At 35.4% G+C, this 27,299-nt stretch overlaps 1 protein-coding gene across 1 annotated transcript in view; it reads left to right on the top strand.

Moving 5' to 3' along the window:
- RYR2 (ryanodine receptor 2) overlaps window positions 1–27,299 on the top strand; it is a 697,569-nt gene that overhangs the window by 283,513 nt on the left and 386,757 nt on the right. The window contains exons 7-9 of the mRNA XM_054694896.1: window positions 2,195–2,307; window positions 10,118–10,217; window positions 10,873–10,969. Of these exons, the coding sequence (XP_054550871.1) occupies window positions 2,195–2,307; window positions 10,118–10,217; window positions 10,873–10,969 (310 nt within the window). The remainder of the gene's footprint in view (window positions 1–2,194; window positions 2,308–10,117; window positions 10,218–10,872; window positions 10,970–27,299) is intronic.

Raw genomic sequence — 27,299 nt, 5'->3', positions numbered from 1 at the left:
TATTCATCATCAATGTGGTTATTCATGCAGATCTAGAAGGTTCCTTTTATACACCACTCAGAGGAGGCACAGAGCAATGTAATAACTGGCAAGTGCAAAATACGAATGATAGGTTAAAAATACACTGCTGAGGGGAGCAGTGGACAAGTCAGGGGAGGCCTGCTGGGCCATGTGGGTCACCTCCCTAGCCGGAGATCAAACTTGTGCTGCAGTGGCTGGGGACAGCTTCATAGGTTGCATCCTAACCCCTGCACCACCAGTGAGGCCTCAGTGAAACAGTCCAACACTTATTAACTTGTCCCTTCAGCTCTATCCCCACATGCCCCCTCCCCAAGCTTAAAAAATACTTTCCCATATACAAACAACAAATGGGTAAAAAAAAAACTGTGTTTATCAACCTACTTAACTTTCTAATAGACCAATACATTGCTTTGTACCAGGAATTCCAAGATTGCCTCACACCAAAAGGATCAGTGTAGTATTCTGATTTTTATTTCATTTTATATAGACTTAATATAGACTTTGCATTTTTACTAGTTTGTTTGGTTTTCTCATTTTAATTGATTTACTTCAGTACACTCTCAAAAGAAGTAAAAGATGTGCATGATCTGTAAGTTGATTTCATATGTTGAGATGTTTATATAATAGTCAACAACAAAGCAAGGCACTCCCTCTTCCTACATTCTGATGCTCTTCGACTGCTGTTTCCCCATCACTCTCTAGTCTCTTTTGAATTACTAAATTATTTATTATGTTTATTGTTTGTTATGTACCTGCTGTGATCAGAATTAAACTCACAAAGCAGATACGTTTTTCCTTGTTTATTGATGTATCCCCAACTATCAAAGCAATGATTGACAAGTAGTGGGGACTTAATAAATGTTTGAGTGACTGAATGAAAAGCTCCCTACAGCTGTAAAATGTGAATTGAGAGAAAGAAAATAAGGAATTCTGCAAAGTGACATTCAAGGTAGACTATGGTTAATATAAGAAAAGCTGCTCAGGGCAAGGATAACATATGGACTACAAGAATGCTTAAGAGACATTATCTTACGATTCATTTTCTCAATTATGCAAGATAAATTTTTCTGAGTGCCTCGTTCAAGCTGGACAACTAGTGAACAAAACATACAAAGTACCTGCTCTTATGGAACTGACATTTGGCAGTGAGAAATTAAAAAAGAAGTAAAATGTAAGTTTGATGGAAAAGTAGTAGAGAAGTGTTAAGGGACAGAATAATAATTATTAGATGACAGATATTACAAAAAAATCTCATTTTTGAATAGAACTTATGTTTAGGTTTTAAAAGGAATTTTGAACAGATTAAAAAATTATGTGCCTATGTTTGTGTGTTAGGTAATGGAACTGTAGAATGAAGAGTGATTATACTTGACCTGAGGCTTATTTGATTTAACATACCCATTTAATTTTATAATGTATCTTTCTATAGTAAGATTCTCTTATATTTTACTCTTGCATTAATAAAAGCAAGAACACTTTAAAAGAAAATAAAAGTAGACACAGGATAAATTTAAGTATGAAAATTGTATACATCTGCTTGAACCAGCATAATATAGTTTCTAAAACTGTTATAATATGACTGTCATTTCACAAAACTGCTTTTGAAAACCCAGTGACAAGAAACAGATCTTATTACAGAGAACAATGTGAATCATGTAAGTATATATGATTGTATAAAGAATGAAGTCAAATCAGTATGCCTGGTGAATTTAGCATCAGTAAATATTCATTTTAAAGCAGTTTGTGGTGAGGAAAAGCTCACCAAACTTCGCTACATGGCATAACCAATTTCTATGAGAAGAATCTCTGCATTTCAGTATATCTTTCCCTGTGCTAATTTGGCCTAATTCTTTTGATTTTCACGGTCTATGAGATCAATTTATATTAATTTTCAAATTTCTGAAGGTTGTGTGAGTAGGGCAATTTCATTTTAAGGAGACTGATTTTGAAAGTTTATTTCATTTCCCCTTTTTACTTTAGAGTTATGGCAGAGAAAATCAATTTAAACTAAAGGTGCTTCTTGATTCACCTTTTTTATTAATTATTTTTTATTAATCAAAAATTTTTTTCTTACATCATTGTAGTCCATATGATCCAGTGATTCCACTCCTAGGAATCTACCCAAAGGACACAAAGACACTAATTCATGATTCACTTTGCAAACATTCTGCAGGTGAAGCTTGTTGGTGGACTATTCATCCTGCCTCAAAGCAGCGATCAGAAGGAGAAAAGGTTCGAGTCGGAGATGACCTCATCTTAGTCAGTGTGTCCTCTGAAAGGTATTTGGTAAGTGTGGATCAAGCACTTGGTCAATGATAAGGTAGATGACAGGTCAGTAAAATTATCTCTAAAGTTTAGATTGTAAAATTTCTAGGAAATTTGATTGAAACAAGTCTGTCTCCCTATTTAATGAGTTATAAATAACTCCTTAAGTAGAGGAATAATGTGTCAGGCTTGTCAGATTTATTTAGACAGGCTACCCTTGTGCCCTTGGTATGCATGTCCATGATATTAATAATGCCTATTCTTGGATTATTTTATTAATAACATGTACATTCAGTCTTATCTGGAATTCAAAATTCCACAGACTTTATTGTGTACCCAATGAGAAGACTGTATTAATGAGATTGTAATTATCTGTTTTGGTATTTATGGAAGTCAATTGCTATATGAGAAATACTTGCTATGTTAAGAAAGGAGAAATATACACAATGAAAAACAACTTAGTCTCTCATTGACTTTTGCCTTGATTCAAGGAGGAGGTATTGGAAATGGAAAAATGAAGAAAGTCTTTTTATGTTTAATCTTGGGAAGTATTTTTTGGGGAGGGGGATGGCCCATATATTTAACTTATTTAGTAAATTGTATTTTGTAAAGAATAATCATGTACAGAGTTTGCAGAAGATTGAAATGAGTGGAAATGTGAAGGATTCCAGTGCAAATACTCTTTTTTTGTTGAAGATGACAAAAGTAATTAAACAAATGTAAATTACATGAATATCCACATGAACATATTCTAGGTAGCAGAGTAGATTGTGATTGAAAAAAAATCAGAAATAAAGCTTCTTCATAGTTTAGTGCACACTGGGATATAGAAAGTATATAACAAATCAAATTATTTGGTACAATTGATTTGGGATTGAGTAAGCAGTTGGTAACCCTTTACTCTATGGACCTGGAAGTAGGGTGATATGGGGGGTGTAGCAAATCAGTTTTAATTACCTACACGTTTTGTTCCCGTTTTGAAACATTCCTAGGAAGAAAGGTTGTTTCACTTGTTTTATAGAGCAAAGTAATGATGAAGACAGGGAAGTGCTGAAAAGTGCCTCTTGTAACTGACAGAAACTGTTACATTAAATAGAGTATCTTATGTTGCATAGCCATAAGGAGGCCTTGGTACAGCTCTCTGTTTTAGTCTCTTAACCAATGTAGGTAGAAACAGTTACTATGCGTACTTCTTGGACAATACAGGTGTGTTCGTTGGTCAAGTAAGTATTTTTATTTGTATTCTTTTAAAAAGATTTATTTATTTATACAAGAGCTGGGAGTACAGGCCAGAGGTGCGGGAGGGTGAGAGAATTCACCAGAGACAGAGCAGGGAGCAGAACAGGCAGAAGGAGTGAAATACACTGCTGAGGGGAGCAATGGGCGGGACAGGAGAGGTCTGCCACACCATGTGGGTATCTCCCTGACTGGCTGGGAATTGAACCGGCGCGCAAAGGCTGCATACAGCTTCACAGCGCTGCACTCAACCTGCTGTGCCACCGGGAGACCCCCAAATAAGTATTTTTAAAAATATTTTCTTACAACATTGTTCTCCCTTCCGTTGTAGTCCCCCTAGTTTTCCCACCACCATAGATCACTGTGATCTATCACCACTGTCCCTTGTGCTCTTCCCTCCCCTGATTTGACCCTTCTCCCTCCTGCTCCCCTGCTATAAGACTCAAATCTGTGGTCTACCTGCAAGTTCTGTCTTTTTCCTTGGCTTTTGTTTGGTTTTCCTGTGTTTCACCTATAAGTGAAACCAGTCAATATTTTTTTTTCCTTCTGACTTATTGAATAAGTATTTATTAAACCCTTGCTGTATACATGTGCTGTGTATGTTAAGGTGATATATTTTGATCAGGAGACACATTTTATCTATCTATCTATCTATCTATCTATCTATCTATCTATCTATCTATCTATCTATCTATCTATATTTTACATCATTGTTCATTTTTTAGCAATGTGTGCTTTCTTTTCTCAGGTGTAGCCCCCATAGAATTTCCACCAATAATTCACCCATGCACTATCACCACAATCCCCTGTGCAGATCCCTCCCTTGTTCTGATCCCTCTCCGTCCCCCTCCCTGGAGAATATCTCTAGTTTATAATTTTCTGTTTATTTTCGTTTGAGATGCACATTTTAATTTGTAATTTTACTTGGAAACCAAGAAGAGCAGTAAAAATAATACATGCAAACTTTTCAATCCTAAATTATAACTATATCTTATAGTTATACAGAATATTTTACTATTCTACATGCTCACTACTGGTCAGCCCCAGTAGAAGTGTGAGATAATAATTAACCATTTCCATACTCTTAGGAACTTCCTTAATATATAACCTAAACTGTAATATTTATTCACTATTTTATAGTGTTCTCATAAAGATCCTCTTTGATTAGTTTTGTTGTTTTTTTAATCTATATTTTTGTATAGCTATGCATGCTTTTACTGTACAACAAGTGTGTTTGTTACACATAGCAGAGTATTTGGATAGGATGACGTCCTTATGCAATAAGGAGTAGAAAATTTGGAATCTCACAGAGTCCAGGGTATTGATTTTGCCACTAAATACCTGAGAGAGTCCCTTAATTTCCTGAATTCTGACATTCCTCCTCACTATGGGAGGTGGAGGGAGATGATTAGGGTCAAAGCAAGGGAGGTGGGAATTGTGTGGGGAATATAACCTAAGATGAAAATGCATACATTGTGCAAAAATGAAAAATGATGTAAAAAAATATATAAAATAAAATAAAAAAAAATATGTAGGGTTCAGGTGTCCTGCATTATAACTCAATTCCTATATATACCACATTATGATAGCTACTTAAATCTAGTTTCCATCCACCAATGTTCAATTGACCACCTTTACCTGACTCAGCCACAGTCCCCTCATCCTCTGGTAATCAACATTTTGTTCTCATAATTAAAGAGTTGCTTTTGTTTTGGAAAAAAAAATTTTGATGCTTATACTTAGCATCAGGGTTACTGTAATGAATCAATGGGGTAATAAATTTGAATATGTTTTGAATTTAAAAGTGCTGTTCAAATAATAGCAATAATAGTGCATGTTGTTCACCCTTTATTACCTTGGGAGATAAATAAACCTCATGATGAATTAAAATCCACAAATAGTATTCAAGCTACATTTTAGACAATTTGTTTCCTTTTTGGGTAACCTTTTATATAGTGCTAAAAACAGTAACCAACTAGATTGTTAAAATTTCATTTTCCATTGGTAATGAAGTCAGTGCATTTAGTGGTCCTCTCTATGGACATAGCATATAGTAGACCCGAGAGGAAAGGCCAAGACCAGGTAAAGACTACACATGGTTTCTGCTCTAAAGAATTAGAAAAAAGAAAAAAAACAACAACAAAACCAATCAAATAGGATCTTTGTGAGGATACTATAAAATAGTCAATAAATGTTACAGTTTAGGTTAGCTATTAAGGTAGTTCCTAAGGGTATGGAAATGGTTAATTTATTATCTCACATTTCTACTGGGGCTGACCAGTAGTGAGCATGTAGAGTAGTAGAATGTTCTGTTGATGGATGCAAGGACCTATATGGTGCTTAGTGAGAATAAGCAAAAGGTCAATAAGTGAGATAGTAAAAGGACTTTGAGAATAGACAGCCTTTATAATCCACATAGAGCTGAACTAGTCCACCTCCCTCCTACCCTCCTCCATTTTATATGTTGAGCCTTTGCATAGAATTTCCTGGAAAGAAAGGGTCATATCACTAAAAATGGTTATAAACCAATCATCCAAATAATGTCTTTTCTCATTTGTTGTTTCCTATTCTGTTACAAAATGATATCTTAATCCTCTTTTTGGGACTATTGGAGAGGAAAGAAAAAAACTTCCTAAGCCCCTGTTGGAAATATTTATTTTTTTCTTTAAGAGAAGGCTTTAGCAATGCAACTGAAAAATAAAGAGAAATATATAATTTAAATAAAGAAAACATGATCCAAGTAGGTATCACTGAGTGTGAAAATAATTCAAACTAAACAAAACAAGGAGAAGCATGCGAAACAATTTCACTTGGATTAGAAAGATGTAAAATCATCCCAGTATGCCCAGGAGTTTTCAATCCATGAATTCAATTGCCTGCATTGAGAACATTGATTTTTGACTAATTTTTTATTAACTGGGTAACATATAGAAACAGCTTTTTAAGGAACCAGGAAAATATTGTCAAACAACTCTTCTGAAAGTAATTTAGGAAAAAGAGAACCCACAAATCTAAGAGAGATGAAAATGCTAACAAGCTATTCTAGGTTTATAAGAATTTACCTGACCTCTCTCCTACTTACAACTGAATTTCTGAAAGAAATAGTGTTTGAATTTTTTAATAAGTTGCTGAATTCTTTCAAGTTGCATAAAATATTAATGACTAAAAAGACAACAAGGAGATATTTTCAAGCTATTTATTATACCGACTAGTACATTTTAGATTGATTTACCTTGGGCCTTTTTCCCTCTTTGTGGCTGGCTCAGTTGATGAAATTGTAGAATATTACATTTGGAAAGAGCATCTATTCTATGCTCCTGGTGTTTTCTCGGAACAAGAACAACCATGAAGCCCAAGGGGTAATATGTTTTGTTTACTAGTATTTCCTGCCATTGGGTGATAAATTATCCAGATTATTGCATCACAAGGGCCCAAGTTTCTGATACTTAAAAGAAAAATGAATAAGTAAATTAATGCTTCAGATGAGGACTTACTTCAGATCTTCTTAAAAATTTTAGTGCCCTTTGGCAATCTGATAAAGATTCCTGATTTCTAGTCACCATAATGTTTTTAAAATGGTAAAATAAATAGATAGGATTACAAGGAAAATATCAAAATACATACTAAAAATATCAAAGTACAATCCAGGTTATAACTCCAACTAATTTATAATATCTTTTCTATTTCTAAGATTTTATGCTTCTAGTATATGATGCTTGTTATTCAGAACACAGTTCTTGGAGCAGTGGCCTTGGTTGATCTCCCTCTCACCTCCTGCATTTTTGTTACCATTTTTTGACGAGATCTTTCAATGATTCATGTGTATTGGAACTTGGGAGTCACTAACATAAACATCAAGCTGAGACCAGGGAGCAAATCTATGCCCAAAGTCCCTGCACTGCTGCTAGTGTGTTGATGTTAGCATGTTATTGTATAAATCCTGCAGTAGTTACATATTTCAGCCTAAGGCCAAATTTGCTTTCAACCTCTGACAACATCTATTTTTGCTTTAAGGATAACTCATATTAGTTTCAATAATTGAAACTGCTACTGCATTCTGAATATTTAACATCACAGGCCTGACTAGACATTGCCCTTACTCACATCTCCCTTTGCTGTTTAAGCAGCACAATTAAATTGAAGCATCCCAAATAGTTCTGTCTAGAGAATATTTTCTTTAAAAGGACATTATTTAGATATCTTTTTATGATGTAATATGATTTTAAAGACATTTTTGACTTTTTCCAACAGGCTGAAAATTTCATATTTTTTATGGCTCATATTTATTATTTACCTGTGGGCTTAGATGTGATTTGAAAATTGCATTTTAGCCCTCTTCCTCCCCACATTATTTTTTCAATGCAGTAGCTTCTAATTGCCTAAAGTATGAGGTCCTTTATCTAGCTCCTGTTTGCTCTGCAGACCACTCTCTAACTCTATTTCTGAGTGTTTCCTTAAGCCCCAAAGATAAAGCTCACTGTTGTACTTCATCTCCATATCTCTCCAGAACTCACACACACTCTTGGTTATATCATCCTCCTAAGCAGAGCCACTTTGATAACCAGGGAGATCCAACACACTTCCAACTACATTTTTGTCTAAACTGGTTTACAAAAATTTATGTTTCCAACACAGTATGTTAACATTAACACACATACCCAAAACGGGTGTGTCCAAACTTATTTGGAGACACCATCTTGAAGGATATAAATGTGAAGCCAAAAGATTCTATTAGCTCCTCGAATCTGTTATTCCCTCGAAATACCATTTATCCTGTGAAAATACCATGTCCAGACCCATTAGGATGAACTGTGTTCCAATTAGTTTGGCTTAATGTGCTCTTTTCCCAATTCTTGTAGCACTTTGATGTCAATTCACCGAATATTTAAAAAATACTGTCTTGCAGCAATTTGTGTATATATTTTACCTTCTATTTTGGATGACAAGCACCCTTTGGGTGGGGAATGCATTCTATTAATATTTAGCACAATGCTTTATACATAGTATATTCTATGACTCATGGTGAGTGAACAGATCTATTGCAATATGGCATGAGCTTTTACTTGAATTCAAAAGTAAAAACATAAGCACCAGTATTTTGAATTGTCTTCTGATGGCTTGGTAAAATCTATTTTTTATAGTTTTTTGGGTGGTATATGCTGTTATTTTGCTCACATCATTGAAACAGGACCATTTATGGAATAACAAAATATTTTTTAACTGTTACACTACCTGTAAAGCACTGGCTTATTTACTTTGTTTACCAAAGGGAGAATGAAAAATACACTAATTATTTTGTGTAATAGATTTTTCTTGTTTGTGGATGCAGATGGCAAATGTATTGGTAAATGGTCACGGTATTTTAACATTGGGGAAGAAATTAGTTCAATACAGGAATCTCAGCTAGGATTATACATAATAATGACAAAGTGAGGTGAAGCAGAGGTTATAATAAAAGAGGTTATAATATGGTTGAGTTGAGGAGGGCTATTAAACCAAGTTATTCTAAGTGTAACGCATCAGCTGATGAGCTAATGCTATTGATTAAGTGATTTATTATTAAGTCAGCGTTTGTTATTTATTAAATTATTCAATAGTTTTAAATTATTGAAAGCTAATACATGTAGGTCAAATGTTGAAATTGCTTTGGTTTTGTGTTTAAGAGAAAGAAAATGAACTGTTTTTGCAGGTTATTTGGAAATAGTATATTTAGGTGAAAGAGATCCATAGGACATTGAAAAATTTGTAGAGTATAAGAGTGTGACTACTTCATGTTGTGATTGCTCTTCATCTAACTATGGAAGTCTTTTAAAGCTGAGGCTGTCATCAGCATCAGAAAAGTGTTGCAGAATCATTGCAAGGATGCTTGTGATGTTTCCTGTCATGATTCCAAGTTCCTGGTGTGTTTGAAATTCTAGAGGCAAGTCTTAGTTATTAGGAAAACAAGCAAGGCATTTGACGATACTCAATTTTTCTTATTCTTTGAAAACTCATACATTATGACTTTCATAGATATGAAATATATTATTTAAATTTATTAATATTTAATGAAGGAAAATGACATTTTTAATAGCTGAATTTTGGAGGAAATGTATTGTTCCTATTTTACATACCTACTAGGAAATATCGCCATCTAATGGAACATATATAAAATTGCAGATAAAAGTTCCTAAAGGACCCCATATAATTAAGACATTGGTCTAGCAGATTTCACATATTTCATTGTCAAAAAACTGTCACACTGACAGGTAGAAAGCATAATAATCATTTTAATAGTAAGTGCCTACTATCCATACAAGTTTTCCCATCAATAATCTTTAAAAAAAAAGTCTGTTTTTACAAGTAAGTTCATTTTAGTTTATTTGTTTGTGTGTTTTCTGGCTAGTGCCTTAGGTAGCTCTTAGAATGAAAAAATGCCTGAAGTTAAATAGAAACACATTTTCTTCTAGTATCTTAATTTTTAAGTGACAGGGTTGAATAGACGTGCTCTGTGGCCATTTCCAAATGTGCAGCGAAAGTCTGAGTTGCTTATAGCACTTACGTGTTAAGTCTCACCCAGACCCTCAAGTGATGCCTCATTTTGCCTCCAATGCAGCACTTGTCCTATGGCAATGGCAGCTTGCACGTGGATGCCGCTTTCCAGCAAACCCTCTGGAGTGTGGCTCCAATCAGCTCAGGAAGTGAAGCAGCCCAAGGTAAAAGCTCCACTTCAATTAGAATCTTGTCCTTGATGAGAAGTTGACAATCACCTTTGGAATTGTGATAATGAACTTTTTATATCAAAATATTATGTAATGATGATACATGACATTTAAGAATCTTGTTTAATGGCTATTTAAAAGTGAAGATTGTGTTAAGATTTATCTTTCCTTATTTTTACACTGTTATCGGCTTTAAGCTTTACTGTCTTTTTTGTACTAGCTTTTTAGGGGTTGTTTTCTCCCATGTTTTGACCTCAGGGTATTGTTCAGTTAGGCTAATGTCAAGATTTATCATCTTCGAAGTAGAGGACTTAGAACTGGATCATGGCAGTGTTTTATACTTCAGGGATTCCCTGGAAATACCTGTATTTGTTCTGATTGTTTCTCACTTACCTTTCCATGCTTGTGGGTTTAGTGGAGTCCCATATGGGGTTGAGGGCATGTTATCTAATGGGAATATCCTTTATCATGGGATTAAGAGACCAGAACTCAGAGGTGGCAGCTGACAACCATCCATCTCTGTGACTTAAGCCTTCCTAGACTTCTCTTTCTCTGTCCATGAAAATAGAAGATTGGAACACATGTGCTGTTTGCATTATCAACATCTGATCATGACAGTTCGAAGGTGAATGATTCTCAATCCCTACAGGGTATCTGATTGGTGGCGACGTCCTCAGGTTGCTGCACGGACACATGGACGAGTGCCTCACTGTCCCTTCTGGAGAACACGGCGAAGAGCAACGGAGGTTGGTACTCAAACCTAGCGCCTTGAGACTGGCATTTTATTGCCTTGATATAATTTTTGCAATTAAGGATATAATCAGCTATTAATAGGTATGCTAAATAAAGCAAAAATAAGCTCTTGGACTGGAAGACCAAATAGTGGTTAGCAAAGAGAAGAAAGTGAATAAGGTCAAAGGGGATAATGGTATGGATTCTGCAGAATGGAACTGGACGTAGTGGTGAGCTGAATATAGTTTATATATGTGTTGATTTCCAGCAGTGCATGCCCAAGCTTACATAATGTTATATTGCAACATTACCGCAATTAAAAAAAAGTAGGCCATTAGCTGTCCCTTGAAGAGATCCATTTGTTGACCTCCTTAGAGGATATTTTTTCATGCTATTCTTTCATTACCTGTCAAAGAAAAGCTGATATTTTTGTGTTATTAAAACAGGGTTAGAAGAACTGAACAGAATAAACTGAGTGGGAGTTATGAACACATTATACCAAACTACTTAAAACTTCATTAAATGTTCATTAGTTATGATTAATACTCTTTATGCAGTGTTTTATGTCAAATTCAGTTTTAAGTCAAATTTCTTCAATTGCACAAAACTTTAAGTCCTTTTTCTGTGACCTCCATCTATGACATTGAAATAAAATTGACTGCTTTTTCTAATATTTTATGTGATTATAATATCTGCCTTGTGTTAATGTTATCTGCATTGGGCCACAAATGAAGTAGTCTGGATTCACTGGGAAAAGTGCATAAATAATACAAATATTTAGGGTTGATTTGAAAGCTCTGCTTTTTTTCATGAGTTAATGGATGAATATATGAACATTGTCAATTAAATACTTAAGCAAGATATTACAGTAAGAAAATGCAAACACATTGGATAAATTGTTATGTACTTTAAGTTTTCCATTGGAAATTTCTCATAATAACGTAGACTTAGGTAATTTTTGTTTAATAAATATTTAATTTTGTAATGTAAAAAATATATAAGGAGCATTTAGAAAGTTATACTCATTTAACTAGCTGTTTATCCTTGGCAAAAGCCTCTTGGAGACCTGGGTATTAGTCTTATTTCTCTCATCAGCTGGACCGGATTGGGAAAAGAATGAAGGCGGAGCCTGGAAAAATTCTGTAAACTCAAACGGCTGCATTTAGTAGGTTAGGAAGAAGATGTTGATGGTGTTGATGGATTTGTATAAAAGAGGGTGGGCACTTGACTTGAGGAATTAATTCCAAATGAAAGCATTAACATGCAACTCAAAGAGATGTCAGTTTATTCTGGGAATAGCAGTTGTTCCAGAGTGATGAAGGACAGGAGGGAAGAAAAGATGGAAACTGAAGGAGAGAGTGGTTTGATCAGCTTTTGAAGGATCCTTAGTGCTATTTATGTGGGCTGGCTTTGTACTCTGAGGTAGGTAGGGAGGAGTGTGGGGGAATGGGGGTGAAATGTTCAGATCTCTTTTTTAAAAGTAGTTGTGTGGGCGAGAGGAGCTTAGATCAGAGGTGGAGAGAGTCTGAAGAGGGAAACCAACTATGGGAAGGATGTTGTAGTGGTTCATGTAAGAGAAAATGAGAGGTCTAACCCAGAGCGCCCATCAGAGAGGAAAGGAGTCCCTGGCCTAGAGACATTTTAGGTCAAATGTGGGCTGAGAAAGAAAGGTATGAAATCAAAGGCAATCTAATGTTTCTGACTCATGTAAAAGAAAAGTGCTAAGAGTGCAGGAGATGCACATAGTTGATATAAAGAACAGAGTTAAATTTGTAAATTTTTGATATTGGTGACTGCAGAGAGTCTATGGGACATCAAGCAGGTAATTGGATTTCTGAATCTTCATCTTCTAGACAAAGCTTGAGTTGATTATTAATCCCAAGTGTACAGGGGTAGTTGAAGTAATGAGAAAAAGGAAGAGCCATGATTTTAGCGGGGTGTTTATCAGTTTGGACATTGCTTTTAAAAGGCTGCAAAATCTTGAAATAGAATAACCAGGGAGAGGATGGCAGATGGAATTCTAGAGAACACTGATATTTCAGATGTGGATAAGTGAAGGAGAGTGAGCAAGAGAATTGGATGAGGTTAAGTGGATAACCAGGGAAGTAAGTCATGGAAGCTAAAAGAGACCCAGGGTGTTGGTGAGATAAAGGCTACAGTTGTTCCTTATAGATGTAGAAGCAACAACAGGCCCTGTCACAGTTGTATGGACCTTTATTCTCTAATTTGTTAAAGGAAACACTTAGACCAAGTGATTTTTAGAACCTTTCTACTCTTTCTACAGACACTACAGAGGTAGGTGGTTTGGAAAACTCTAGAGCTAAATAGAAGTGTTTGGGCCTCAGTTCTGACACTTGCTGGTTGGGTGACTTATGCAGGTGCTATCAGAGGAAATCCTCCTTTTTTTTATTTCATAAATCTTTATTTTTTTTTAATTTTTTTTTTGCAAACCTCAAGGTTTTATTTTTTTAATAATAAATATTTTTTTTATATTCCCCATACAATTTCAACCCCCCCATTTTTTTTTAAAGTTAATGAAATAGGTATCTGGTGAGGAAGGTCTATTCATTCCTGCTAAGATTTACAAGTTAGAGGTGGAGCAGTTTTTATTTTAATAGTTGGATATTTTCTTCTCCAAATAAGAATATTCATTATCTGATAGATCCTAGATTCCCCAGACTTAGCTTTCTGCCAGTGACTGCTGTTTTCTACATCTCTTGGGCAATAGAAAATCAGCATTCGTTGTATTGAATAGGGTACTTATAGTGTGGGTTTCTTGCTAATTTTCAAATGGCTGGTTATTATTGCAGAGAAAACTAGTGGACATTTCACAGTTATTTTAATATGTTCTGGACCCACTTTTAGATTGCATACCTATTGAATTCCCCCCCCATGTTATTATTAGTCATGTAATTTTCATGTTAAATTGATATCAGTGTGTATTCAGACCAGTGTATCACAACTTACCCAATTAGTAGGGTCAGTAAGAACATGTCCATTTGTGCCCTGTGTACGGCATGTCTACATGGGTGAAATTAGATTAAAATAGATGTTAGATCATGACATGAGGGAGAAAATGAGTCAGACATATGCAGCAGGAGCCTAAAGAATATTGCTTAGAAGTTGTATTTGGCTTAATTACATTGTGAGATTGAGCAAATTTTTGCCCATAATGATAAAAATAATTCTTTTAACTTCACTTCTATAGAGTACTTTATCACTTTAAATCTTGTTAATGTCATTGTGTGATTTTTCCTCATCCCCTCTGTTTTTACACAAAATTCCTTTAGCGTCCTTGGGAACATAGTGTAGAAAAGGACAGCACAGCCTGGAGGCAGCATTTCCATAATTGATAGGAATCTCTGTTGGGGGATAAAATGTGATGATAACATAAAAGATATATTTTGATTCATTTCTTAAAACGGAGCAAAAATAACTGAAATTAGTGGGCAGTGGTTTGAAAGCTGGAGAAGTTCCAGGGAAATAAGTAAAAATTTCTTTCTACTCACAGCTCTCTGCTGTAATTACAATCTGGCTATCCATTAGTTGTATCCTGTTATTAAAGTTAAATAAAGTCAAATCTGGTTTGTTATAAGAAGTAGTGGAAATGATTGAAGAGATGGCCAGAGTGACATCTACTTCTGAATAATTAAGAACATTTTGGTCATGATTGCTTTATTCCTAAATGGATTTGTCAGTCTACTTATGCCTCATTCCATTGACAGTTTTGAATATACATAACTATAATTGTAGCAGTTGAAAATGCAGTTCAGTGATGGAGTCTGCAATTCTAGATACAGATGCTGTTATCTTTAACTTCCTTTACACATTTAGATTTGTACGTGTATGTAGTTTCCTATGTGTTTTCACAAGAGAATTAATTAAAACCTTAAAATGCATATTCTAGCCCTTTCAAATAAGTGGAATTGAATTGGAGAATGAAACCTACTAAGGTTAAAATGAATGTATATTTCATCCCAACTTCTGTCTATATAGAGTCTATGGATTGAATTCTCAATGGCTGTGAAATAGAGCAACAATAAAAGTAATAAATATTATAGATAGAAACAGCATCTGAATGAAAGGAAGAGATGTATCGAACATTTATTGTTACATATTTTCTTAATTCTCACTCAAACTCTCCACATACCAAGTTAGGATAAATTAAGGTGAAAAAGGGTCTGGTACTTGACAAAGGATTTGTCAGATGCAGCATAGTGTTTTAATTATTTAATTATTTATTTTATATATATATTTCTTACATCGTTTTTCAGTTTTGCACAAACATTAATTATTTTTTTAAATAAGCTTTCTTTCTGGAGATGCAAATTAGAATTTTTATTTCAAGCATGAAATATTATATGTGCAGAGCATTTTCTGTTCTATCTCTGTATGCCATCTTATTTCCATCAAATTTGATATAACATAGTAAAATATCTACAACTGTATCTTTTATATGCACACACTTCGATTAAATATACATGATCTGAATTAACTATGCTATGCTTATGGTAGTATTATTTGAGACCTCTAACTTGGAAACCAGTATTTGGGCAACATTTTTTGAAAAGTGTTATTTGTATGTTAAGACTGGTTTTGCCACATACCTCATAGGTGGTTTTAGTGATTCAATAAAAATTTCTGAAATGACTATCGTGTTCTGGGTGCTGGGATTATAGTAGTATGAAGATTCAAAGTCTTTTCTCAAGGATAAGTATTGAAAACTTATAAATGCACACACATATCCATGAATGCATAGATGAAACACACTAGGTGATAAGTAGAGAAAAATCCTATGGAGAAAAACAAAAAAGACAATGTGCACACACATGTCTGTGTGTATGTATTAGGGAGACAGAGGCACAAGAGCACAGACTGAGGGAGAGGTTGTGTTGTTTTCATCTTCTCAAACATTACTCTTGGCTTATACCAATCCTGTCTTGTTATTTTCAAATGCAGGACAATTAAGTTATAGTCTCTGATCATATCTGGAAGTAACTGTTACATTTGCTTTCCAGAATGTGACTCAGCATTGCTAATTGTATGCATGGAAATATTTTTGCCTCTCTGCGCCTTTTAATATAATGATGATTTAATGAGCTTTAGTTGTAAACAATTGATAAGGCCTGAGATGGGCTTGATATAATGAATTAAATGTCTCTAAGTCTGGCTCAGGAAGAGATGCATGATTGGATGAGGATTTGTGTGTTCTCAACCACTGCCTAGGAGACAGTTTATAAATGCTCTATTGTGCTCTAAAGTGGGCATGGATGAAGAAGTTATAGAAACATTTTTCTTCCTTTGTGTTCCATGCATGTTTTCAATAGGAATAAACTGTATCTGCTAAACAGTTTTGATGGAAGATTCAGTATGTGAGAACTATTTTCATTGGCTCATCTCTCTGGAGAGAGGTTTTCTCTTTTCTTCAAGCTTAAAATCCTTGCTGATTTCAAAGGGCACAGTGGTTTTGCTTCACTTCTCATCATCTAACATCCTGACTTGTTCTAAAGCCACATGCTCAGGGAATGGCTGGGCTAGAATGGAGTATTTTAAAAAATATAGATTTGGAAGGCAAAGGGTTAAAATATTCATAAGAATTTGAGCCATTGGATTTCAGTAAAAATACAAAACTTAATCAGGTGTTTGGTATATTCAAAGTGAGTGACTTTAAAAAAAGACAATGGATTAAAAATAAATATTAAGAAAAATTAGAGAAATCTCCCAGTTATTTTTTCAATGAAAATATATGACTTTGGTTTGTTAACTTAATCTAGGTGTAAGCAATATCTTTCAGGAAAAAAAAAAAAAGAAGCGCTTCCTCTTCATTTTAATTTCTTCACCTCCTTTTAATTTCTAAATGCTTTTGTGGTTGTATCATGTCCTATAAGGGGTAAAAAGTAAAAGTAACACTGTCTGTTTTCCTGCTCTAGTCTTATTTCCATGATTCCTTTAATTTTGATTTGTTTTCACTTTGGTTTAGAGTGTAAAGGTGTTGTTTTTAATCCATGGTGACTCATTGCATTTTATACTGCTATGTCATCTCAGAACATACCTGTTTCCCTTTATGCAGCAACTTGAATGGAAATATTATCACAAACTAAGCCTCTGAATAGAAATGTAATGTTGCTTTAGATGCTATTTAGGTATATCCTTGTTGATTTCTCTGTTTCTATGACGAGAGTCCTGACAGCTTGCTTTAGCACCTGCCTATGGATCAGCTGCTCAACTAAATATTCTCATAGACATTTACATAGAAAACTGCAATAAAAGCAGAAATTCTTCTGTGAAAATTTGTAAAGTGAAACACAATTTCACTCTGAAATAACCTTTAATTCTGGGTCTACTTTTCAATAGTTTCAATACAATTCCTTTAATAATTCTGGAGGGACATAGATGTTCTAGGCTTTTTGTTGTGTGTGGAGTATAAAAGATGAGTAAGAGTCAGCCTCTGTCTTTAGGGAACTCACAGTCTATTATGATTCCAACAACACTATGGTCAGGAGAAAGGGGATGTCAATCTGGGGGAACCCAATCTAAATGTTTTTAAAAAATTACATTGTGGAAAATATATCTCATAATCTACTTTTTAATTATTATTATTTTTTTAATTTTTTTATGTCGTTGTTCATTTTAACCAATGTTTGCTTTCCCCCACCCCAGGTGTAGTCCCCATAGAATTCCCTTCACCAATGCAACTGTGCACCATCACCTCAGTCCCTTGTGTTCCTTCCTCCCTCCCTCTGATCCCTCTCCCTCCTCATCCCCTGCAGGATATCTCATATTTATAATTGTCTGTTTTGTTGTGTTTTGTACTGTTATTATTTTTTACAATGATGTCTTATTTGGGTCCCCTATATTCCTGCTATAAGTGAAACCATCCAATATTTTTCATAATCTTTGACAAGGCAAGGCAGGAATCTTTGTTGATCTTTGATGTTTAGGTTCTGTCTTTATCAGCCTATAAGAGATAGTAAAACAAGCTTTTCTCTAGTTATGAATCTGCTATTTAGTATCAAATGAGTGGATATTGTGTGGCTAGTTTTTCTGTGACCCTAATTAATTTTCAGAAGATTCATGGATGCATTTTCACTATCTATAGTCTGTTAATACATTAATACTGAAATTATTTTTTTTTTAAATAATAAATTTTATTTTTATATTCCCCATACAATTGCAGCCCCCCCCCCATTCTGACCCCAATCCCTCCCCTCCCGCCGCCGCCCCCCTAAAAATGTCTCTGGTTCATAGTTTTTGTTGATTTTGATTTTCACTTTCTTATAGTTATTCATTTTCCTGGTCCCTTATTTAAGTTTTCTAGATTCCTGCTATGAGTGAGACCATCTGGTATTTTTCTTTTTCTTTCTGGCTTATTTCGCTGAGCATGATCCCTTCCAGTGCCATCCATGTTGCTGCAAATTGCATGTGTTTATCTTTTTTGAATGCTGAGTAATATTCCATGGTATATATGTACCACATCTTCTTGATCCAGTCATCTATTTTTGGGCATTTGGGTTGTTTTCAAAGCTTAGCTATTGTAAACAGTGCTGCTATAAACATAGGGATGCAGGTGTTCTTTGGAATTGATGTTTCTGTGTCCTTTGGGTAAATACCTAGGAGTGGAATTGCTGGATCATATGGAAGCTCTGTGTTTAGTAGGTCCAGAAATCTCCACACAGCTCTCCACAGTGGTTGGACCAGTTTGCACTCCCACCAACAGTGCAGAAGAGTTCCTTTTTCTCCACACGCTCGCCAACATTTGTTGTTGCTGGTTTTTTTAATATGTGCCATTCTCACTGGTGTAAGATGGTATCTCATGGTAGTTTTGATTTGCATTTCCCTGATTACAAGTGATGTTGAACATTTTTTCATATGCCTGTTGGCCATTTGCATTTCCTCTTCAGAGAAGTTTCTTTTTAGCTCTTCTGCCCATTTTTTGACTGGATTATTTTCTTTGTTGTTGTTGAGTCTCATCAGCTCTTTGCAGATTTTTGTGATCAGTCCTTTATCATTAGTGTTGGGTGCAAAAATGTTTTCCCAGTTGGTGGGGTTTCTCTTTGTTTTTGTTATTGTCTCTTTTGCTGTGCAGAAGCTCTTTAATTTGATGTAGTCCCAGCTGTTTATCTTTGCCTTCACTATCACTGCTTTGGGTGATGTGTCTGTAAAGATGTCTTTGATGTGCAAATCACGTAGTGTTTCGCCTATATTTCCTTCTATATATTTTATGGTTTCAGGTCTTATGTCTAGTTCTTTAATCCATTCTGAGTTGATTTTCGTGTATGGTGTGAGGTAGTGGTCAAGCTTCATTCTTTTGCATGTAGCGACCCAGTTTTCCCAGCACCATTTATTGAACAAACTTTCTTTGCTCCAATGCATAGTCTTTGCTCCTTTGTCAAAGATTAGTTGACCATAAATATGTGGGTTTATTTCTGGATTTTCTATTCGATTCCATTGGTCTGTATGTCTGTTCTTGTTCCAATACCATGCAGTTTTGATGATTATGGCTTTGTAGTATAGTTTGAAGTCTGGGAGTGTGATGCCTCCATTTCCTTCTTTTTTTTTCAGTAGAGCTTTGGCTATTCAGGGTTTTTGGTGATTCCATATGAATTTCATCAGTAATTGTTCTATTTCTTTGAAGAATGACATTGAAATTTTGATTGGAATAGCATTGAATCGGTATATTGCTTTTGGTAGGATGGCCATTTTAATAATGTTTATTCTTCCAATCCATGAGCAGGGGATGTCTTTCCATTTCTTTGTGTCTTCTTCTATTTCCTTTAACAGTGTTTTATAATTTTCTTTGTATAGGTCCTTTACCTCTTTTGTTAGATTTATTCCCAAATATTTGATTTTTTTTTGTTTCGATAATAAAAGGGATGGTTTTTTTTATTTCTTCTTCTTCAGATTTATTGTTTGTAATACTGAAATTAATTTGACTGAGGACTAGTTAGTATAAGACTGTCTTTAACTGGCCCATGCAAATGGCACTTCTCACTTTGCCACATATTATCTTTTTTTTTGTAAAGATTTATTTATTCATACAAAAATAAGAGTACAGGCCAGATGTGTGGGAGGGTGAGAGGATTCACCAGAGACAGAGCAGGGAAAAGAACAGGCAGACTGACTGAAATACTCTGCTGAGGGGAGCAGTGGGTGAGATAGGAGAGGTCTGCTGCACCATGTGGGTATCTCCCCAGCTGGCCGGGATCAAACCTGCACTACAGACAACTTCACAGCACTGTGCTCAACTGTCTGTGCCACCAGGGAGGCCCTGCCACGTATTATGTTTTGGAATACATGTTCATCTCTTCTATTCAGTTTTCAGCATGACTGTGACATGCATTCTTATATATCTTTTAAATAGTGGCATGTATATGGAAATCTGCAAACAAATGCTTAGTATTCTATATCTGTGAGAGAAATAAATGGAGGGAAAAAAGTCATGCACTTCATGTAGGTTATGTAAGAAGAACAATGGGATGCCTACTATGAGAATCATGCTAGCTAACTCAGAACGGCCCCCCCCTTTTTTTTTTATTTTGGTGTCTCCTGAAAGGTTGTTATATGCTTGCAATTTGGAGGGGAAAGAAAAACCATCTTATAAATCAACATATCAACCCAAGTGAAGCAAAAACTGTTTTGAAGTCACAAGTTCCATATCCTTGGCTAGGAGCTTTTCAATATTAGAATAATCTTGACTTCAAGGTACTCCAGAAGGGAAGAGTTTGTATTCTGAACAGGAATCTGAACTTTCAAGACAGTGAGTTCAAGAACAATTTGAGCAACTGCAGACATCTTTGACAATCTAATGTAGGTTACAGATTATTCTAGAAAATTCACATAATTGCTGACAGGTAAAATTTTGCATGTGGGTAATTTCTGTGATATTAATTTATGTTTTCATCCAGCATTTCCACTATCATTTCCTGAAACTGAATTAGTTAGCAAGGCAGGTTTTACACGTGGCTGAAAACTCAAGTTTTCTCTGGTACCTGACTTCCCAACTTTTATTCCCTAAAGGTATGTCCAAAGAAGTTGTTATACTTAGTGTCTTGGTTGGAAAGGAGAGAGAAATTACTTCTGACAGAAAAATAAAAGAAGGGTTTTCCTCAGACTTAAGATGACATTCACATGGAACAAGGGGACACCCAGTAGCAACAAAAATGAGTCTCGACCTAAATCTCCTGTGTTATGAAGAACTAATTCAAAATGAATCATAAACATAAATGTGAAACATAAAGCTGTAAAACATTTAGGAAAAAATATTTGAGAATACAGAATTTTTAAAATGTGACATAAAAAATCTGTGAGTAAGAGGAAAAATGTTGATGATATGGAGCTTATGAAAATGAGAAGATTCTGTGAAAGTCCATTAGAAGAGGGAAGTCCATGTGAAGAGAGACTGGGATAAATACTTGCAAGTTATGTATCAAAAAATGAATTTTCATCTAATTTTTTTAAAGATTTATTTATTTATTTATTTGTTTGTTTGTTTGTTTGTTTGTTTGTTTATTTATACAAGCACTGGGTACCATCAGAAGTGCGGGAGGGTGAGAGAATTCACCAGAGCCAGGAGCAGCGGGTGGCAGGAGAGGTCTGCACCATGTTGGACCCTCCTTCGGTGGCCGGGGAGCAGCCGGGGATCGAACCAGCACTGCGGGCAGCTTCGCAACCCAGCGCTCAACTGCTGTGCCACCGGGGAGGTCCTCATCTAATTTTATTTTGAAGAACTCTTAAAATGAACAATAAAGGTGAATGCTCCAAATGAAAAATGGGCAAAAAACATGAATAGGTATTTTATAGAGGGACATAGAGACAGTAAGTAAGCACATGAAGAGATGTTCAGCATCTGTAACCATTATGGCAAGGTAAATTAAGACCACAGTGAACTCTCAGTACATACTTAACAGAAGGACTAAAGCAAAAAATTGATAACCGACTGCTGGTAAGGTTCAGAAAAATTGACTCTCTTATAACTTGCTTGTAATCCAGACACTTTGGAAAACATTTTGACAATAGCTTAAAAAAACAGACATGCACTGCCATATGCCCTAGCAATGGCATTCCTGGGGGTTTATCCCAAAGAAAGGAAAACCAAGTTCACACCAACACCTGTACACAAATATTTAGAGTGAAGCAGCTTTATGTGTAATAACTCCAAATGGGAAGAAATCCAGATGGCCATTAACAGGGGGATGATTAAACAGTCTGTGCTGCAGCCTTAGCATGGAGTACACGCAGCAATTGAAAGGAATGGTCTAACCATACAGCATCTTGGATGAAACTCTAGCCATTCTGAGGAGAAAGTGATTCCATTTTTTCCAACATTTTGAAATGATAAAAGTAGAAGTGGATGACAGATTAGTGTTTGTGTGTCCAGGGTCAGGAAAGCAGGAGAGGGACATGAGAAGGAGATGGATATGTCTGTAACAGGGCATCATGAAGGTCCTTGAGGTGAAGCACTTCTCAATGATGGATATCCAGGAGCATGCACAAATGAAAAGATGGTATATAATTTCACACACATGCATAAATACAATCAGAACTGGAGAATCCAATAAAATTGGGTGATTTTCAAAGTTGGTATCTTTGTTTGAAAACTATTATCCTATAATTTTGCAAATGATTACTATTAGAGAGAACTAGATAAAATGTTGGGTTCTTTCTGTGTGATTTCTTACAATGGCATGTGAATCTGTAATTATCTCAAAAAATTTTAAGGTATTCACAGAGGCTGGGCAGGGAGCAGAGAATCCTGGCTTCGTCTTTCCTCATGACCAACATCCTCTTTGTACACTCACTTCATCTTGGCTTCTCAGGAGATAGCAAGAATTCAGAAGGGAAAGGCTGTGGAGTTTTTTTTTTTTAAACTTTAATAAAATGTCCTTTGACTCTTAAGGGAATGGAGAATAGCCTTCAAACTAGAAGGGAGCAAGTAGAGGATCTAACGTGTACAAAAGAATCTAAAATGTAAACTGGTCTTGCCCAGGACTAAAATCACTGCAGTCTATAGCAAGAATAATTAGGGCTTGAATTCCCCACTAGCCTGATGGACTCAAAGTTGAAAATAATTGTATTTTAAAATAATTTTTAAAAGTGAAATTGTAGATGAGGTTATTAGGTTATTTCAAGTCCTCCCTGCCCCAGCCCCAACCAACAAGGGTTGACTAATAAGGGTTGACTTCCCCAAAATATCTGTTTGACTAGAGAATGAATAATAGAGTGAAAATCTTTGAGTTCAGGTGATAAAACAGAAAGAGACCCAATTGATACACTATTATGCAGTTCTGATGATGACCGTCCAGAGTTAGGAGATTGCTTAAGGGTTTAATTATCTGCAAAACTATCCTATCTCAGGGCCTCCTTGGTGGCACAGGGGTTAAGCACTGCACTGTGAAGCAATCCGCAGCCTCTTCAGCACGAGTTCTATCCCCGGCTGGCCAGGGAGTTACTCACATGGTACAGCAGACCTCTCATGCCTCGCCCGCTGCTCCCCTCAGCAGTGTATTTTAGTCAGTCTGCCTGTTCTGTTCCCCGCTCTCTCTCTGGTGAGTCCTCTCACCTCCTGCATCTCTGTCCCGTACCCCAGCTCTTGTATGCATAAATGAATAAATCTTTAAAAAAAATAAATAAAACATGCCTCTATAAAAAAAAAATCTTAAAAAAAAACAAACTATCCTATCTCAGACACCAACCAGCCACCAGCAAAGGGTCCTAGGCTACTTGTGCACTTCTAACCAACTGGCTACAAACTTGGCGGTTTTGTACAACCCACTTATATTCAATACCTCAATAGAATGACTCAGAACGTGGCTAAAGGACTGTACTTATGATATCAGTTTTATTATACAGTCATGCATTGCTTACCAACGTTTTGCTCAGCGATGGGACACAAGTGTTGAGACTTATCTTTTAATAATATTAATTGCCACTTATGAAGATGCCCCCCAAAGTTTCTAACATATACCATCTAGGTTTTTGTAATCACACCCTAGCATTCACACACTGACAAAATCACTTAATGATGTATTTCTTGTGTATTTAAAAAAAAATATTTAGTTATGCATACAAGAGCTGGGCTAATGGCCAGAGGTGGAGAGAGGTGAGAGGATTCACCAGAGACAATGTGGGGAACAGAATCTATTGATCTACTGAACAGATCTACTGAAACAGATCTACTGAAATACACTGCTGAGGGGAGCAGCGGGTGAGACGGAGAGGTCTGCTGCACCATGTGGGTTATCTCCCTGGCCAGGAATCAAACTAATGCTGCAGTGGCTGCCAATAGCTTCATAGTGCTGAGACTTAGCCCCAGGTGCCACCAGGGAGGCCCTCTTGTGTATTTTTTATCACATCAAATTATACATTCCTGGATAAAGGAATCTTAATCTTTTCATTTTTCCTCTTCCTAAACTCTTTAATCAAGTACCTTGTTTGTATATGAAATATAAGAAATTAGTTTTTTTTACTAAACATATTTCTAATTTACTTTTTATTTATATAAATGCAGAAAATAGTTCTTAATATTTACTTTTACAATATTTAAACATTCAAAGTTCTTTCTTCCTTCTTTTATAAGGAAAAGATCCCAAAGTTGAAATAGCTTGGTATTTTGTGTCATTCTGGAAAAAGAAATACTTTAAAAAGTCTGAATATTACAACCATTCTTTTCTTTTTTCCTTTAAATATATTCCTTCCAGATATAATAATGTTAATATTAACATTAATATTCATTGATCTTGGGGTTATTCAATACCTTTTAAAGAATTAATAGACTATATTTTAGAGAAGTTTTATATTAAAATATTGAGCAGACAGCAGACGCTTCCCACATACTCCTTCCCTTTCTTCCTTTACAGTTTTTTTTTATTAATATCTTACTGTAGTGTGATAGTTCTATTATAATTGATGAGCCAGAATTAACACATTATATTAATTAAATTCTGTAGCTAGCATTACAGCTCACATTTAGTGCTGTGTATTATGTGTGTTTTGACAAAAGTGTAATAACTTGTATTCACATTTGTTGTATTATATAGAATACTTTCACTCTAAAATGCCCCTGTATTTTGCCTTTCAATCGTATCCTTACCCCATTTAGTTTCCTTTTTGTTACTTGGTCAATGATCTCCTGGCTATATATGCATGAGTCTATTTATGGGTTCTCTATACCATTCTTTTGATATGTTTGTCTGTTCTTTAATCATGTACCACATTGTTTTAATTATCATAGCTTTGTAGTATGTCTTTTTTTTTAACCTTTATTTTTTAATTTTTTAATTTTTTTTAAATAATAAATTTTATTTTTATATTCCCCATACAATTGCAACCCCCCCTTTCTGATCCCAATCCTTCCCCTCCCGCCCCCCACCCCCCAAAGTGTCTATGTTTCATAGTTTTTTGTTGATTCTGATTTTCACTTTCTTATAGTTATTCATTTTCCTGGTTCCTTATTTAAGTTTTCTAGATTCCTGCTATGAGTGAGATCATCTGGTATTTTTCTTTTTCTTTTTGGCTTATTTCGCTGAGCATGATCCCTTCCAGCGCCATCCATGTTGCTGCAAATTGCATGTGCTTATCTTTTTTTGAATGCTGAGTAATATTCCATGGTGTATATGTACCACATCTTCCTGATCCAGTCATCTATTTTTGGGCATTTGGGTTGTTTCCAAAGCTTAGCTATTGTAAACAGTGCTGCTATAAACATAGGGTGCAGGTGTCTTTGGAATTGATGTTTCTGTGTCCTTTGGGTAGATACCTAGGAGTGGAATTGCTGGATCATATGGAAGCTCTATGTTTAGTAGGTCCAGAAATCTCCACACAGCTCTCCATAGTGGTTGGACCAGTTTGCACTCCCACCAGCAGTGCAGAAGAGTTCCTTTTTCTCCACACCCTCGCCAACATTTGTTGTTGCTAGTTTTTTAATATGTGCCATTCTCACTGGTGTAAGATGGTATCTCATGGTAGTTTTGATTTGCATTTCCCTGATGACAAGTGATGTTGAACATTTTTTCATATGCCTGTTGGCCATTTGCATTTCCTCTTCAGAGAAGTTTCTTTTTAGCTCTTCTGCCCATTTTTTAACTGGATTATTTTCTTTGTTGTTGTTGAGTCTCATCAGCTCTTTGCAGATTTTTGTGATCAGTCCTTTATCATTAGTGTTGGGTGCAAAAATGTTTTCCCAGTTGGTGGGGTTTCTCTTTGTTTTTGTTATTGTCTCTTTTGCTGTGCAGAAGCTCTTTAATTTGATGTAGTCCCAGCTGTTTATCTTTGCCTTCACTATCACTGCTTTGGGTGATGTGTCTGTAAAGAAGTCTTTGATGTGCAAATCACGTAGTGTTTCGCCTATATTTCCTTCTATATATTTTATGGTTTCAGGTCTTATGTCTAGTTCTTTAATCCATTCTGAGTTGATTTTCGTGTATGGTGTGAGGTAGTGGTCAAGCTTCATTCTTTTGCATGTAGCGACCCAGTTTTCCCAGCACCATTTATTGAACAGACTTTCTTTGCTCCAATGCATATTCTTTGCTCCTTTGTCAAATATTAGTTGATCATAAATCTGTGGGTTTATTTCTGGATTTTCTATTCGATTCCATTGGTCTGTATGTCTGTTCTTGTTCCAATACCATGCAGTTTTGATGATTATGGCTTTGTAGTATAGTTTGAAGTCTGGGAGTGTGATGCCTCCATTCCCTTCTTTTTTTTTTTCAGGAGAGCTTTGGCTATTCAGGGTTTTTGGTGATTCCATATGAATTTCATCAATAATTGTTCTATTTCTTTGAAGAATGACATTGAAATTTTGATTGGAATAGCATTGAATCTGTATATTGCTTTTGGTAGGATGGCCATTTTAATAATGTTTATTCTTCCAATCCATGAGCAGGGGATGTCTTTCCATTTCTTTGTGTCTTCTTCTATTTCTTTTAACAGTGTTTTATAGTTTTCTTTGTATAGGTCCTTTACCTCTTTGTTGCATTTATTCCCAAATATTTGATTTTTTTGTTTCAATAATAAAAGGGATTTTTTTTGATTTCTTCTTCTTCAGATTTATTGTTTGTGTATAGGAAGGCTACTGACTTTTGCGTGTTGATTTTGTATCCTGCCACTTTACTGAACTGATTGATTAGTTGAATTAGTTTTTCTGTGGAGTTTTTGGGGTTCTCTACATATATTATCATATCATCTGCAAATAGTGATAGTTTGATTTCTTCTTTTCCTATTTGGATTCCTTGGATGTCTTCCTCTTGTCTTATTGCTCTGGCTAGGACTTCCAGTATTATATTGAAAAGCAGTGGTGAGAGTGGGCATCCTTGTCTTGTTCCAGATCTTAATAGAATTGCTTTCAGC

This window comes from Talpa occidentalis, unplaced genomic scaffold, assembly GCF_014898055.3.
Source record: "Talpa occidentalis isolate TD23 unplaced genomic scaffold, MPIMG_talOcc4v2.1 talOcc4.14, whole genome shotgun sequence".
NCBI lineage: Eukaryota > Metazoa > Chordata > Mammalia > Eulipotyphla > Talpidae > Talpa > Talpa occidentalis.
Note: the sequence above shows the minus strand (reverse complement) of the source record. Positions and strands in the feature narration are given on the sequence as shown.